General features: G+C 42.0%; 1 protein-coding gene across 5 annotated transcripts in view; it reads left to right on the forward strand.

Moving 5' to 3' along the window:
- Positions 1-16,679, forward strand: part of IGSF5 (immunoglobulin superfamily member 5) — a 53,702-nt gene that overhangs the window by 19,740 nt on the left and 17,283 nt on the right. For 2 of the 5 annotated variants that reach the window (XM_043474083.1, XM_043474084.1), the window contains exon 5: positions 14,903-15,040. The exons of the other annotated variants lie outside the window; for them this stretch is intronic. In XM_043474083.1, coding sequence (XP_043330018.1) covers positions 14,903-15,040 — 138 coding nt within the window. The remainder of the gene's footprint in view (positions 1-14,902; positions 15,041-16,679) is intronic. 5 annotated transcript variants of the gene reach the window in all.

Consider the following 16,679-nt stretch of genomic DNA (forward strand, 5'->3'; position numbering starts at 1 on the left):
TTGCATGCTTTACATTTTATATGCTGTGCTTCTTAATCAACGATGCCCAGGAAAATCGTATGGTGACCTTGATCTCAGGAAGGGATGGTGATGGAGACAAAGGACTTGTGTCAGCTTCTTGACCCTGTAATTTCACGTTTAAATTCCCTCTTCAAGTGTTTCTCTCTTTTCTACTTACATATGGAAATCACTGAGAACCTTGACAGCTACTTATAGAACAGCATTAAGTTTTCAGATATAAATTCTTGAATTCAGTGCTTTTCTCTACCTCTCACCCATTGTTCCTGTCTGATCCCATCCCCTGTGCCAACAGCAAAGGAATTCTTCTGATTTTTGAGGAGGGTGTGCATATTCTCAGGGATTCCTCCAATCTTAGTGGAATTAGGAGGGATCATTTTTTCACACAGCAAAGCCACAGTATGTCTGAAAGTACCAGGTCTATGCATTGTTAAAAAATGTACGAAATGACAGAAGTTTAAAATTTAGATCCAAAGAGAATCTGCTGTAGGGTCCTTGTTGTTCAGTCACTAAGTCATGTCAGACTCTTTGCAACCCCGTGACCCCATGGACGGCAGCACGCCAGGCTTCCCCGTCCTTCACTATCTCCTGGAGTTTGCTCAAGTACATGTCCATTGTGTTGATGATGCCATCATCAATAGGGCCCTTGGCAAATGCCAGACTCTGGCCACACATCTTCATGGGGCCCCTCTGAGCCTGCTTGAGCTCAGAAAGCACGGAGGTGGGGGCTGGAGGTTTGCTTTCACACCTACTTTCTAGAAAAGTGAAAGGAAATGAGGCCCAGAGAAGGACTGCACTCTGTTCCAGATCGTATGCTGATGGTGCCGAGGGATCCCGAAGCCAGGATGAGTTCTCCCATGATCCATAACTCTTCCCGCTATGAAAACATCTTCACTTAAGATCTTCCAAAGTTTGGAACAAAGTTACAGCCATAGCAAGATTAATAATAACAATAATAAAAATAAAAACCAGCACTACATATCACTTATTAAGACTATTTTTTTCCAGATCAGTGTTTCACTTTATTATTTTTTTTAATTTTTATCAGTGTATACTGATTTAAAATGTTGTGTTAGTTTCTGCTGTACAGTTAAGTGAATCAGCTATATGTACACATACAAAACAATGTACCTCCTCTTTAAATACACTCGTTCAGTTCAGTTCAGTTCAGTCGCTCAGTCGTGTCCGACACTCATTTAAGTGGTTCTCAAATACTAACCAGATTAACCTGCGCAGCTTTCTCATGAGTGGATGCTGTTATATTCCTGTTGTAAAGCTGAGACGAGAGGGGAGCATTGTTTGGAACGTGTCCGTATTTATAGTAGATGACAGAGATGGCCTTGCCAGTGTGTGTCGAATCTGCTTACCTGTCCTCTCTGCTCTCCAGTCCCCTCTGCCCTCCCCCTGTGAGCAGCCCTGGAAGGTGTGTGAGTGTCCTGGGTCTGTGTAACCTCAGACTGGATACTTAAACAACAGGCATGGTTTCTCTCAAAGCTCTGGAGGCTGGGCGTCTGAGATCAAGATGTGGACAGGGTTGGCTTCTTCTGAGGACCAGTCTGTTCCAGACCTCTTCCCCAGCTGTTACTGAATCCAAGCTCACTCTGCTCACCGCACAACAGCCAAATAAATCCAAGAGATGTGATATTGAGGCAAGGAATATGACTTTATTCAGAAAATCAGTTGACTGAGAAGGTGGCAGACTAATGTCTCAAAATAACCATCTTACTGGGGTCTGGATGCCAGGTTCTTTTCTAGAACAGAGATGGGGGGAGGTGAGAAAACAAAGTAAAGAGGCCATTAATATTGCAAATATCTCCTAGAATGGCAATCCTCAGGCAGGGATGTGTTTATTTCTTTCATCCTGCCACCCACAGGTGGACAGGGGCCTGAACAAGGGCATTTTGGTTTAATAGTCAGGTAGAGGGGCAGGGGTTTCTGAGGCACGCCACTTTGTATGGGCAGTGTCGTTTCAGTGAACAAAAGCAGCAGGAAGCAAAGGTTAAAGAAACAGATCCAAGTGGAGCTGCAATTGGCTCTTCCCTGTAACACAGCCTCTGGTGGTTTGCTGGCCATCTGTGGTGTCCTTTGGCTTATGGACACTGCATCACACTGATCTCTGCCTTCGTCTTCACATGATGTTCTCCCTGTGTGTGTGGCTGGGTCCAAACTCCACTCCTTTCCTTTTTTTAAAAAAAATAAAGACACCAGTCATATCGGATCAGGGGCCACTCTATCCAGTATGACCTCATCTTAACTAGAATCCATCTTCAACAACACTGTTTCCAAACAAGGTCACATTCTGAGGTTCTAGAAGATAGGACTTTAACAAATGAATTTTGCATGTGTGCATGCTAAGTCACTTCAGTCCTTTTCAACTCTTTGCAACCCTTTGAACTGTAGCTCTCTTCTCTGTCCATGGGATTCTCCGGGTGAAAATACTGTAGTGGGTTGCCATGCCCTCCTCCAGGGGATCTTCCGGACCCAGGGACTGAAACCAGGTGTCTTGTGTCTCCTGCATTGGCAGGGGGGTCCTATACCCCTAGTGCCACCTGGGAAGCTTGGGGAGAGACAATTCACTGCACAATAGATGATGTCTCTGTGAACCTGTAAAAAGCCATGTAGAGCCTAAGCGGTGTTTAGATCTTGCTATCCTGAACTTTACACTGCAGGGAATAATCCCCAATGTAGTACCAGCACAAGCCCATGCTCTTGATGTTTGGCCCTTGTCTCCAACTCAGACATCCCCAGAGACCAGGCAGACAACAAAAATGAAAGCATGGGTGAATACACGCATCAGGTAAGAGGCAGATTGTAGGGGCTTGTTAGGAATCAGAGAGCATGCCCCGTCCACACAGAGCAGGTGGACCAGCTCCAACTGGTGGTTGCCAACAGAAATGGGAGCTCGGGACTGCCAGAGCTTTGACCTGCTTCTGTGAATATCTGTCTTTTTGATGGTAAATATTACAGAAATCTGTGTTTTTTGGTTTTAAGTCAGGGTTAACTTATTTCAGCTTATGAGATTCCAAAGAATTTAGCTTATTTCCTACTAAGACTGTATATGAAAAGGAAGCTAGAATTCAAACCTAACTTGCTTTTCTTACTAGTTTGGACAATTAAAAACCTTTAGAAAATTTGCAAGAATAGTACAAGGAGTACCAATGTATCTTCACTTAGACACAACAGATGTGAACAGCTTCTCACATTTGCTTCTCTCTCTCAGCTTTTCTTTCCCTCCCTCCCTCCTTGTCTTCCCCCTCCCTGTCTTCCGTCCATCCTTCCCTTGCTCTTTTTACAATTTTTTTTTCACTCTCTTTCCTTCCTTCCTTCCCATTTAAGATTTGCTTGGAGTTTTATGACACTTTACCCCTAAATACCCCAGCATATGTATCCTAAGAACAAGGCCATTCTAATTAACCCCAATGTTCTTGGAAGTCAGGAGCTTTAACACTGATACAATACTATTACACAATATTCGGTTCATATTCAAATCTCTCCCATCATCCTTTCTAGATGTTTCTCCCCCCAAACCAGTATCCAGCTAAAGACCATGTGTTACCTTTCATTGTCATATCTTCTTTGGTCTCCTTTAATATCCAGTGGTCCCCCCACCTTTTTTGTCTTTTCTGATAAACATCTTTGAAGGATCCAGACCTTTATTGCAAGAAGCCCTTCAATATGGATTTGTCTGAGTTTTCCCAACACACTTGATGAAGGTCAAATATTTTTGCCAAGATATGAGTACTGTCATTTGGTCATGTGATGCCAGTTTTCTTGATGACTGGTAATACGTTTGATCATCTGATTGAAGCAATGTCTCCCAGATTTCTCTATTGTAAAGGTACATTTTAGCTTTTATAATTAATATATAATCTACAAATACTGTGTGAATATCTGTTTCTTGACAGTCTTTCACCTAATAATATTTGCATTCATGGATAAGTCACTGCCCAAATTGCTTATTTCTTTGGTGGTTGTAAAAGAATGATTTTCTGGTTCCACAATTTTTCTATATTTTTTAGTTGTCATTTTTCTGTAACAGGTTTCCCAGGTGACACAGTGATGAAGAATCTGCCTGCCAGTGCAGGAGACATAAGAGACATGGGTCCCATCCCTGGGTTGGGAAGATCCCCTGTGGTAGGAAACGGTAACCCACTCCAGTATTCTTGCCTGGATAATCCCATGGACAGGGAGCCTAGCAGGCTACCATCCAGGGAGTCATAAAGAGTTGGACATGACTGAACAAATGAGCACACACATTCTTCTGCAAAGAAGAGACATTGCTGTCTCTTTCTTCCTTTTCTTTCTTCTTCTTCTTCTTCTTTTTTTTTTTTTTTTTACAGTTTGGTATGACTCATTTTTATCCAATACATTGTAATTTACTCCCATCCCTATCAGTTCTGATATTCCAATTTTGGCCAGGGGGAACCCATTTCAGCTGGCTCTGGTGTCCTTCTGATGTGTCCCTCTTAGTTTCTGAGCACTTGGCTCATTAAGATGTTCCAAATTTTCTTTGCATTTCCCCTGTTCCGGCCTAGAATTGCCCATCTCTCCAAGGAGCCAACCCAGCTTGCTTTCAGGCAATTTAAAGGTGACAAAGTATGGTCCAGGGTTTGAAAGGGAAGATTGAAAAAAAAAAAGTTCTATTAGCACCAAATGGAACGAAACTGTTCAAACCACACACTTTATTAAGGCAATAAAGCAACAAAGAGCTCTGGTATGACTGATGATGCCTTGTAGAAATGGATCTGGAGATGAGCTTGTCTGCAAAGTTTGTCTTTTGTAGGGAAAGGGCAAGGGGCATTCAATTTCCCTTGATGGCTTTAATTTGGCTGAATTCTTCTTAGCCCGGGACCAGTGAAGTGAGCAGGCTTAATTATGGCATCTGGAGTTCCAACAGCTTCACAGAGGAGAGCGTGATGGGTATGTTGCAATGAGTCCCATTTTATTGGACTCATTTGGAGAACTGAATTTGTTTCTAAATTATTCATCAAGATCGAGAGCAGCTGGTGGCTGGTGCTGTGTTGTGTGTTTTATGCAAGTTTTAGTAGCTGAAGACCTCGTTACCACCTGGGCTAGGGGAGCTGGCTTCTGGGAGCCAAGCCACGTTTCGGAGAATGCACGAGGCTGTGCTTGATCAGATAAAAACATCAGTCCTGTCACCCATTTCCTAAAAGTGCAAGGAGTTTGTGTTCATTTGGGGGGTAATCCTTTTGAGCCCTTGAGGAAAGTGACATTGACAGCTTAGGAAGCTTGATGAGTTCAAGCCAAAAGGTTGCGTGAAGTGCTTATTGATTCTATAAAGAAAAGCATATTGAAAGGCGCATGCTGGTGTCTTTTTAAATTGATTTTCTTGATTATAGAGGTAACACAGACTTTAAGATTGCAAACGTACAGACAGTGAGAAGGTGAAAGCCCCCTTCACTCCTGCCTTGAGCCAAGCTCCCTCAACCCTCTGTCTGACCGCCTGGGTCATTTTCTCCACAAAGTTACAAGTGTGCAGGCTGTGGGCAGTGCAAGTGAAGCCATCGTTTTAGGACACATGATTGCCTTGTAGACTGTGGTGATTCCTGGTGAGATCTGAGTTCTGTGGGACATGGTCCTTTTGAGAGCAGACAAGAGTGGTGGGTGTGACCATCCTTGTCGGAATTTGGGCACTAGTTCTGTGACATTGGGCAAGTCCTTGGCCTTCGTGGCATAGTTTTCTTGTGGGTCAAATGAGGGGCAGGGGAGAGAATAGGACACACATTTTCCCTCCTTGGCTGCTTGTTAAGGGAGCTTTAACACGTATGCTGATTCTCAGGCCCCACCCCAGATTTCTGTCTCAGTCTGTATAGAGTCTGGAAGTCAGCATTTATTATTATTTTTTTTTAAAAAAAGCTCCCAAATTACCGAGCAAGCAGGATTAGGAACTACTGAAATGGAACCTTTCTAAGGCCCCACCTCCCAGCCCAGCCTCATCAGATGCTACTCTTCACAGACTTGATGCCAGACAGCATGGACTCAATTCCCAGCTTGCCTTCTTACTCACTGTGTGACATTAGGCAGGTGACTTAACCTCTCCGAGCCTCAGTTTTCTCATCTGTGAAACAGATAATAATAATAATCCCTACCATCTAGGGTGGTTGTTGGTGTGAGAAGTGGGTTAAAACATCCAGTGCCTACACCAGAGCCTATAGGACAGGAGAGTGAGCCACAGTTCTCACTTATTTTGTGGATTCAGTGATCTCCCATGTACTTTCTGGTCCACATAGGAGCATATTTTGCACATTCTGGTAGTGACATTTTGCAGTCATCCTGCTGGCTTTGAGAAAGTCTATGTGCCCTTTTAAAACTCTGAGCACTTCTGTGAGAGCACCTGGGATCTATTTTCCTTTTCTTCACAGATGGAAAAAGGACAATCTCGGAGCTGAGATAAAAGTCACACTGTAAATTCAGTCTTGCAGTCCTCGTGTGCAGGCAGTTATGGGAGGGAGGAAGGCAGGTGGTGTTGAACTTGGAGATAATCTTACTTAGTCACTGTTTGTGGGTAACAGGTATAGTACACCCAGGGATTGAACCTGGGTCTCCTCTACTGCAGGCAGATTCTTTATCATCTGAGCCACCAGAGAAGCCCATAGTATATTCATCCTCATCTGCAAATCTGCTTTCCATCTTCAATCATTGTGCCCACACCCTTTGCTAAGACAAATCAGGGACTGGTGTCCACTGAGAGTCCCTGATTCCTACAGGACATGGGCCGAAACTTTCCAGGCAGGGATTTTCCAGATTAGAGACCCAACGTGGTGGGATAAAGAGTCAGAGACTCTGGGGCTTCCCTGCTCTGAGCGCCCTTGGCTTACCTTTAATGGAGTTTTATCCTGAGTGTCTTATTTGCACGATGAAGGGGTTGGGTAATGGGTGAGATCATCCCAAGATTCTGTTTTCTGTCTACTGTGATGATTTTCATTTTATTAATATAGGACTATTGTTTCTCTTTCTTTCAATCCACTGTAAATGTGCTCATTTAAAAATTGTTGTTGTTTAGTTGCTCAGCAATGTCTGACTCTTTTGAGACCCCAGTGGACTGTAGCTGGCCAGGCTCCTCTGTCCATCCAGTTTTCCAGGCAAAAATACTGGAGTGGGTTGCCATTTCCTTCTCCAGGGGTCTTCCTGACCCAGGGATTGAACCGTCATCTCTTGCATTGGCAGGTGGATTCTTTACCACTGAGTCACCACAGAAGCCTTCCTCAATTAAAAATTAGCCTCATGCTAAACATAGATACCTGTGATATATATGCATGTGTGTACATATATATATATATATATATATATATATACTATGAAATCAATTAAAAGTTATTATTAAAGTAAGGAAGGAAAGATATGATTAACCTAGACAGCATATTAAAAAGCAGAGACATTACTTTGCCAATAAACGTCTGTCTAGTCAAGGCTATGGTTTTTCCAGTGGTCACGTATGGATGTGAGAGTTGGACTATAAAGAAAGCTGAGCACCGAAGAACTGATGCTTTTAAACTGTGGTGTTGGAGAAGACTCTGGAGAGTCCCTTGGACTGCAAGGAGATCCAACCAGTCCATCCTAAAGGAAATCAGTCCTGAATATTCATTGGAAGGATTGATGCTGAAGCTGAAGCTCCAATACTTTGACCACCTGATGTGAAGAACTGAGTCACTAGAAAAGATCCTGATGCTGGGAAAGATTGAAGGTGGGAGAAGAAGGGGCCAACAGAGGATGAGATGGTTGGATGGCATCATGACTCGATAGACATGACTTTGAGGAAGCTCCGGGAGTTGGTGATGGACAGGGAGGCCTGGCGTGCTGCAGTCCATGGGGTCACATAGAGTCGGACATGACTGAGCGACTGAGCTGAACTGAAGGAAGTTTCCTCTGTATGGCTCCAATCCTAAATTACATCTGTTTACAACGCACACCCCACACTTTTCTTGGGGTTCCCCTGGAGCAGAGAGAGGGCATAAGTTTTTCTTAGGTGGGAAACTGTGGGAGATTTGACCCCCAGGGTAGCAAGGTCACAGCCAATAAGAAGCAAAAATCCGAGCTGTGTGGTTCCTGATGTAAGTTGCCATGTTGGTGAGAGCCTGGGGCTTTTAGGTGAGTGCAGGCAGCCCTCTTTTGAACTTGGTGGTTGAATTAAGGGACACGAGAGGCAGGCAGGTGCACCCTGCCTCTCTCTTTTTGATTCCATCTCCCATGCCAGCGAGGTGGCCTCCCTTCCTTCAAATAAGCCCTCCCTAGAGTTATCTTTCTGTGCAAGATTGGGGGGAAGATTGTCATGCTAAGAAACAGCTGACCCAAGTTGGCATGCTGAGAGTTTTTTCCAGCAGCAAAAGAAACGCCCCTGATAGAGCATTTGAGTAAGTCAACAGTGTGTTGACTTTTTCCAGTAAGAATTTCAAGCTTTTCTCTTGAATCTTAAACCAGACCCACCTCTGCTGGCTCCCTTCTTATAAAAGCTCCTATTCTTTTCAAACTTCAGTTTGTAAAAAGAGTTCATCAGACCGAATTTATGATGAACACTGTAATCTGGAACATGTGTGCTGGACCTCACAGCGTTTGGCACTTTGCCCGTGCCTCTTGAGTTTCTGAACAGCCTGGTGGGGTGAGAATTGTTACTAACATATAAGCCCAAGGCTCAAGGGAGCGTAGGCACATGGTGGTCGTGAAATTTGATTGGTTCTATTGACACGGAGCCTGAAGCACTCCAGGTCACAAGGCTTCCCAAGAGTGGACGGAGTGTGAATATCCTAAAGCAGTTCTGGGTTTAATAATTTTGTCATCATATCAGTGGGAGGGAGAATATAGGGCTTCCCTGGAATGTGGCCGTTTGCTTGGGCAGTGTTTACATCTTGACTGCACTCAGGGATTCTCAAAGCGTGGATCACCAACCACCTGCCTCAGAATCACCTGGGGTACCATTTCAGACCCTGACTCGGCAGCGAGGGAGCTGGCTCTGAATCCATGAGCACAGCAAGCAATTCAGGTGATGATTGGGAGTCTGCTTTCTGTGGAGCAAGGGGACGAGTCATGTTACTCTCTGGATGTGACTGATGTTAAGAGACTGGCTTGTTTTTTGACCATATACTGTATTTTATCTCATTTTTATTGTTTTAAATTGAAGAGTAGATGATTTACAATGTTGTGTTAGTTTCAGGTGTACAACACAGTGATCCAGGTATATATTCTTTTCCCGATTATCTTCCCTAAATCTAAATTATTATAAAATATTGAGTATAGCTTCCTGTACTATACCGTAGGTCCTTGTTGTTTATCTATTTTATATATAGATATACCCATTTGAATGCAGAGTTCCAAAGAATAGCAAGGAGAGATAAGAAAGCCTTCCTCAGTGGTCAGTGCAAAGAAATAGAGGAAAACAATAGAACGGGAAAGACTAAAGATCTCTTTCAAAAAATTAGAGATCCCAAGGGAACACTTCATGCAAAGATGGGCTCAATAAAGGACAGAAATGGTATGGACCTAACAGAAGCAGAAGATATTAAGAAGAGGTGGCAAGAATACACAGAAGAACTGTACAAAAAAATCTTCACTACCCAGATAATCATGATGATGTGATCACTCACCAAGAACCAGACATCCTGGAATGTGAAGTCAAGTGGGCCTTAGGAAGCATCACTACGAACAAAGCAAGTGGAGGTGATGGAATTCCAGTTGAGTTATTTCAAATCCTGAAAGATGATGCTGTGAAAGTGCTACACTCAATCTGCCAGTAAATTTGGAAAACTCAGCAGTAGCCATAGGACTGGAAAAGATTAGTTTTCATTCCAATCCCAAAGAAAGGCAATGCCAAAGAATGCTCAAACTACTGCACAATTGCACTCATCTCACACGCTAGTAAAGTAATGCTCAAAATTCCCCAAGCCAGGCTTCAGCAATATGTGAACCATGAACTTCCAGATGTTCAGTCTGGTTTTAGAAAAGGCAGAGGAACCAGAGATCAAATTGATAACATCCATTGGATCATCGACAAAGCAAGAGAGTTCCAGACAAACATCTATTTCTGCTTTATTGACTATGCCAAAGCCTTTGACTGTGTGGATCGCAACAAACCGGAAAATTCTGAAAGAGGTGGGAATACCAGACCACCTGACCTGTCTCTTGAGAAATCTGCATACAGGTCAGGGAACAACAGTTAGAATTGGACATGGAACAACAGACTGGTTCCAAATAGGAAAATGAGTACGTCAAGGCTGTATATTGTCACTGTGTTTATTTAACTTATATGCAGAGTACATCATGAGAAACACTGGACTGGATGAAGCACTAGCTAGAATCAAGATTGCCAGGAGAAATATCAATAACCTTAGATATGGAGATGACACCACCCTTATGGCAGAAAGTGAAGAGGAACTGAAGAGCCTCTTGATGAAAGTGAAAGAGGAGAGTGAAAAAGTTGTCTTAAAGCTCAACATTCAGAAAACTAAGATCATGGCATCTGGTCCCATCACTTCATGGCAAATAGGTGGGGAAATAGTGAAAAGAGTGAGAGACTTTATTTGGAGGGCTCCAAAGTCATTGTAGATGGTGACTGCAGCCATGAAATTAAAATATGTTTACTCCTTGGAAGAAAAGTTATGACCAACCTAGACAGCATATTAAAAAGCAGAGACATTGCTTTGCCAACAAAGGTCCGTCTAGTCAAGGCTATGGGTTTTCCAATATTCATGTATGGATGTGAGAGTTGGACTATAAAGAAAGCTGAGCACCGAAGAGTTGATGCTTTTGAATTGTGGTGTTGGAGAAGACTGTTTTGGAGAGTCCCTTGTACTACAAGGAGATCCAATCAGTCCATCCTAAAGGAAATCAGTCCTGAATATTCATTGGAAGGACTGATGTTGAAGCTGAAACTCCAATACTTTGACCACCTGATGCGAAGAGCTGACTCATTAGAAAAGATGCTGATGCTGGGAAAGATTGAAGGCGGGAGGAAAAGGGGATGACAGAGGGTGAGATGGCTGGATGGCATCACCGACTCAGTGGGCATGAGTTTGAGTAAACTCCACGAGTTGGTGATGGACAGGGAAGTGTGGTGTGCTGCAGTCCATGGAGTTGCAAAGAGTCGGACATGACTGAATGACTGAACTGACTGATGTATTAATCCCAAACTCCTAATTTAAAGACTTACTTGTTTTGAAGCTCCATTTATGGGGCTAGGGAGGATGACATGGGGAGTGATAATTCTGTTACCTCCCCCTTCATTTTTTGGGGGGTAAATCTTTTCTTACCTCTATCTGTCCCAGCTTACCTTAGAAGAATAGTGGCTGATGTGGAGATAGATATTAGTTGACTTTTCTAAAGTCCTGTAATCCTTGTCCAAGCATCTCAATATGAGGAGAAAGGTGAGTCCCAATTCTGGCTCAGCTGCAGCTGACAGCCTAGTGTACAGATTTCTCTTCTCCATGTAGAGTCAGAAGGAAACAGTCTCTTCATCTGTCCATCCATCCTTCTATCCATCCATCGATTGATTCGTTGGTTCAACATGCCCAATTTTAATATGCCTGTTGTTTGGGGTATAAGGAGAATAAGACATGGTCCTTGTGGGGACAAGTCTAGTTTAGATAGGAGCAGAAGTGTAGGAAGAATGGACCTTATAGTGACCAATTTCACAGACATTTAAGGTGGCATTGAATACGAGATGTTAAAAAAAGAAAGAAATATAAAAAAGCCATCATAGGTAATGCAGAGAAGCTTTGCACGAAGGACAAAAGGCAAATATTTTTTTATATTATATAGTTCTTCAAAATTCAGAGTTCTCTGAATTTCAGTGCTTGCTTTGAGATAAGTCTGTGGGTTATTCTGCAGTGGGATCCTTGCTCATCCTGAAGTCCACACCCAGAGGTCAGCACCCAGAGGTCGACACCAAAGCATTAGTGATCATCTATAACCATTCATGCAACTTATTCTGAGCCTTTAACTTTGAAACTATGATTTCAAGGAAAACTCTAAGTAGGAACATCCAAGAGACATTTTTCAGCTATAATCTCTGGTTCCAAAGTGTGGGGAGGCCATTGATTTACAAGCAAATCCTATTTTCCTTCATAGAAAGTCTGTTGTTTTAATATTTTTCTAATGACTGACATCTAATAAAATAGCACACATTTACACTGAGATGCTACCCAAGCACCCACAGTTGAGTGACAGACTTTCTTGAATAGCAATTCACATTTAAACAGATCAACTTAAACATGTTGTTATAAAATTATTTTTTAAATTTATGTTTAATTAGAGGATAATTGCTTTACAATATTGTGTTGGTTTCTGCCATATATCAACATGAATCAGTCATGGGTATACATATGTCCCCTCCCTTTTGAAACTCCTTCCTATTTCCCAAACTGTCCCACCCCTCTAGGTTGTTACAGAGCAGGGGGTTTGAGCTCCCTGCTTCATACAGCAAACTCCCGTTCACTATCTGTTTTACATATGGTAATTTTTTAAAATTTTGTTTCCAAGCTACTCTTCCAATTTGTCCCACTCTCTCCTTCCCCCACTAAGTCCATAAGTCTGTTCTCTATGTCTGCATCTCCATTGCTGCCCTACAAATAGAGTTATTGGTACCATCTTTCTAGATTCCATATATATATATGTTAGTATATATTTGTTTCTCTCTCTCTGACTTACTTCTGTAATAGACTCTAGGTTCACCCACCTCATGGAGCTGACTCAAATGTGTTCCTTTTCATGGCTGAGTAATATTCCTTTGTATGTATGTACCACAGCTTCTTTAACCGTTCATCTGTTGATGGACATCTAGGTTGTTTTTGTGTCCTAGCTATTGTAAATAGTGCTGCAATGAATACTGGGGGTACATGTGTCTTTTTCAATTATGGTTTTCCCAGGGTATATGCCTAGAAGTGGGATTGCTGGGTCATATGGTAGTTTTATTCTTAGTTTTTAAAGGAATCTCCATACTGTTCTCCATAATGGCTGATAGATTTACATTCCTACCAACAGTGCAAGAGGGTTCCCTTTTTTCCACACCCTCTTCAGCACCTATTATTTGTAGATTTTTTGATGCTGGCCATTTTGACCAATGTGAGGTGATACCTCATTGTAGTTTTGATTTGCATTTCTATAATAATGAGCAACGTTGAACATCTTTTCATGCATTTATTAGCCATCAGGGAAAGATTGAGAAGGTGATGTGATCCCATTGGACTCTCCCTGATGGTGAGGTTCTTTATTTGGGGCAACTGAGCCCTTGAAATGTGCTGGAATGACTGGTGCTGAGTATGTAATTGTATGTAATGTAAATTAGATTAAATTTCAATTTAGACAACCATATGACGTGTCTTGGAAAGTGCCCCCTAGGACATGGCCATGAAAATTAAAATGGCTTTTCTTCTCTCTTTCTCTCCTCAGCTCTCCTTTTTGTTTTGATTGCACTTTCTTTTTATTTGTCTAGAAATTACCAGAATAATTACAAATTTTCTTACTACTTCTGGCTCGCTTAATTAGTACAATGTATTTTGCATAATCATGATATCAGAACCCTACTTAAAGTTGCATACATCAAAACTCTTTCTAAGGAACATGTCTTTGCCATAAACAACTTGGAAATCACATCATCATTGTCATTACTTTCTGGGGGGAAACACCTTTTCAATATTATAGTACTGCTGGGTACATTAATGTAAATAAGATAACAGCAACTTCAAAAGTTTATCAGTTGTTTCCATTCCTGAAATAAAATGGTGATGAAGCATGACTTGAAACCCTGAATAGGTCAGTTCAGTTCAGTCGCTCAGTTATGTCCGACTCTTTGTGATCCCATGGACTGCGGCATGCCAGGCTTCCCTGTCCATCACCAACTCCCAGAGCTTGCTCAAATTCATGTCCATTGAGTCGGAGATGCCATCCAACCATCTCATCTTCTGTTGTCCCCTTCTCCTCCTGCTTTCTGTCTTTCCCAGCATCAGGGTCTTTTCCAGTGAGTCAGTTCTTCTCATGAGGTGGTATATAGTTTATCACAGGGCATTGAATATATTTCCCTGTATTATGTAGTAAACCTTATTGTCTATTCATTCTATGTGTAATAGTTTGTATCCACTAATCCCAAGCTCCTAATTCATCCCTCTTCCACCCCTTTCCGCTTTGGTAACTGTAAGTTTGTATTTGAAGCTGTCAGTCTGTTTCCATTTTGTAAATATGTTCAGTTGTGTTGTAGTTTAGATTTCACATGTAAGTGATATCATAGGATATTTGTCTCTCTGACTTACTTCACTTAGTATGATCATCTCTAAGTCCACCTATGCTGCTACCAGTGGCATTATTCCGTTCTTTTTTGTGGCTGACTAGTATTCCATTGTGTACCACATCTTCTCTATCCATTCATCTGTTGATAGACATTTAGTTTTCTTCCAGTTTCAGCTATTGTGGCTAGTGCTGCTGCAAACAAAGGGGTGCATGTTTCTTTTCAAATTAGAGTTTTGATCCAGCAATCCTACTCCTGGGCATGTATCTGGTTAGTAAGCATTTCTTGAGTAAGTAAATGGTATCAGAGCATGGAAACCACTGTTCCAGCCTTAAGGAGTGGCCCAGCCCAGCTTATCCACCTCTTAGGAATGTTAGAGGTGTTGACCAGAGAATGTTAGGACTGTGTTATTAGCCAGGTATTTATTGGTAGCAATAAATGGATGAGACAGTAATGGAAGATACTGTAGAACACTGAATATTTAATCACACTGAAGGGAACTTAGCCTTTGACATCTGGCTGTAGCAGATCCAATAGTTACAACATAGTCGGAAAATGTAATCTAATTTATAGTGTGGCAGATTCAGTGATTACATACCCTTGACAATGGCAAGCGTCACTAAAATATATTTTTTTCTCCTTTCTACCTTATAGACAGTATTGATAAACCAGGTACCTCATTGCCTACCTGGGCCATAGTTCTACTTGCTGTGTCATTGTCATTGCTTTTGATCCTGGTCATTGTTCTGATTATAATATTATGCTGCTGTGTCTCCAGGACAGAGAAAGAAGGTAATTTACTTTTGTTCACATAGATTTGTGTTTTCTAATTTTTGGTACAAGCATTTGTAGTTCATTAGCTCATCCACTAATCTTTCAAAAGATACATTGGCTTTTTTTGGAAGGAAGCCTGAGCCAACCCCTCAAGAAAGACAGATCTTCACACCCTGAGAAGGTTAAGAGATGGTTGTGTGTTTATTTGCAAGGCGTGTGTGCTCAGTCATGTCCGACTCTTTGAGACCCCATGGACTGCAGCCTGCCAGGCCCCCGTGTCCATGGAATTTTCCAGGCAAGAATACTGGAGTGGGTTGCCATTTCCTACTTCATTATTTGCAAGGATATAAGGCTACTTTGATGTGTCATTCAGATGCTACGCTTTTTTTTTCTTTCTAAAATAATATCTACCTATCTGAGCACATCAAAAGATTATTTTCTATTTTGCAGGATTCTGACTCTCCTTTTCTAGGTGAATATCGATGCAGTGGTAGAAAGAAAAACATGGTCTTCTGTTAATAAAAATAGTACAAATAAAATTAATAAATATATGTACACATCTTCTAAATGAAATCTTTTGAGATACTCTAAGATATGTGAAGGCAGTGGCCTTGCTTGGGGGCAGGCTCAACCGAGGGGTGAGTTAATCAGTGTTGGGGTGGGAGTTAGTTCATGACTTTGGAAACCACAGGCACTTTGTTGTGCGGGCTCAGGGCTACCCAAGTGGTACCTCAAGGTACCACTCAGGACTACCCAAGTGCTGAATGTGTGTCTATCTTTGTCTTTATTTCTCTCCTAAAACCTCCATATACTCCTATTTGAATATTTGAGTTTTTTTTAAAAGTCAGAGGTTTGATGTTTGGCTACATGTCAGTTTGATTGTACTGTTAATTTTGCTAGCACGAGGTGATTTGGTGAGCACTTTCTGCTTGTCTGCCAGGCACCATGTTATCTACCTCTTTCACTTGGAATTGCTCTCTTAGTGAGATATTTCTTATGACATCCATTGTCCTACCTTAACTAGGCCACTTGCCTAGATTTAGCTCCTGCATGGGTTCAGTTTGTCCTTGGAGAATTACTTCTGTGCTATGCCTTTATTCAGACTTTTGTGGTGGCTCAGTCACCTGCCAATGCAGGAGACACGGGCTCGATCCCTGGGTTGGGAAGATCCCCTGGAGAGAGAAATGGCAACCCATTCCAGTATTCTTGCCTGGAGAAGTCAATGGACAGAGGAGCCTGGCGGGCTACAGTCCATGGGGTTGCAAAAGAGTTGGACTTAGCAACTAAACAATGACATACTTTTATTCTCTAGGAAACAGAAATGAAAAGTAGTGAACCCCTGTTGACCCATATTCGATGGAAATTTGTTTTTCCTTGGGAGTTTTCCTGTATGTCACAGATGCATTATTAACCCCACTGAATTTTAATGGAAACTATGGATAACTTAAATTTTAATTCAAAAGAGACTAGGATTGCTTGTTGCCTTCAGATTATTATTTCTGACATTAGCTATTGTGGTATGGTTGAAGAACATTCTGGTTATTTGGACTTCTGCATCTCCTAGGCTTTTGTCTGCTCCACACCAGCCTAATAAGAAGGTCTGGTCCGCATGGGTTGTGTACCCAGAGATCCTCTGATTCTTAGTTTCCTCATTTAC

This window comes from Cervus canadensis, chromosome 7 (genome assembly GCF_019320065.1).
Source record: "Cervus canadensis isolate Bull #8, Minnesota chromosome 7, ASM1932006v1, whole genome shotgun sequence".
NCBI classification, from domain to species: domain Eukaryota; kingdom Metazoa; phylum Chordata; class Mammalia; order Artiodactyla; family Cervidae; genus Cervus; species Cervus canadensis.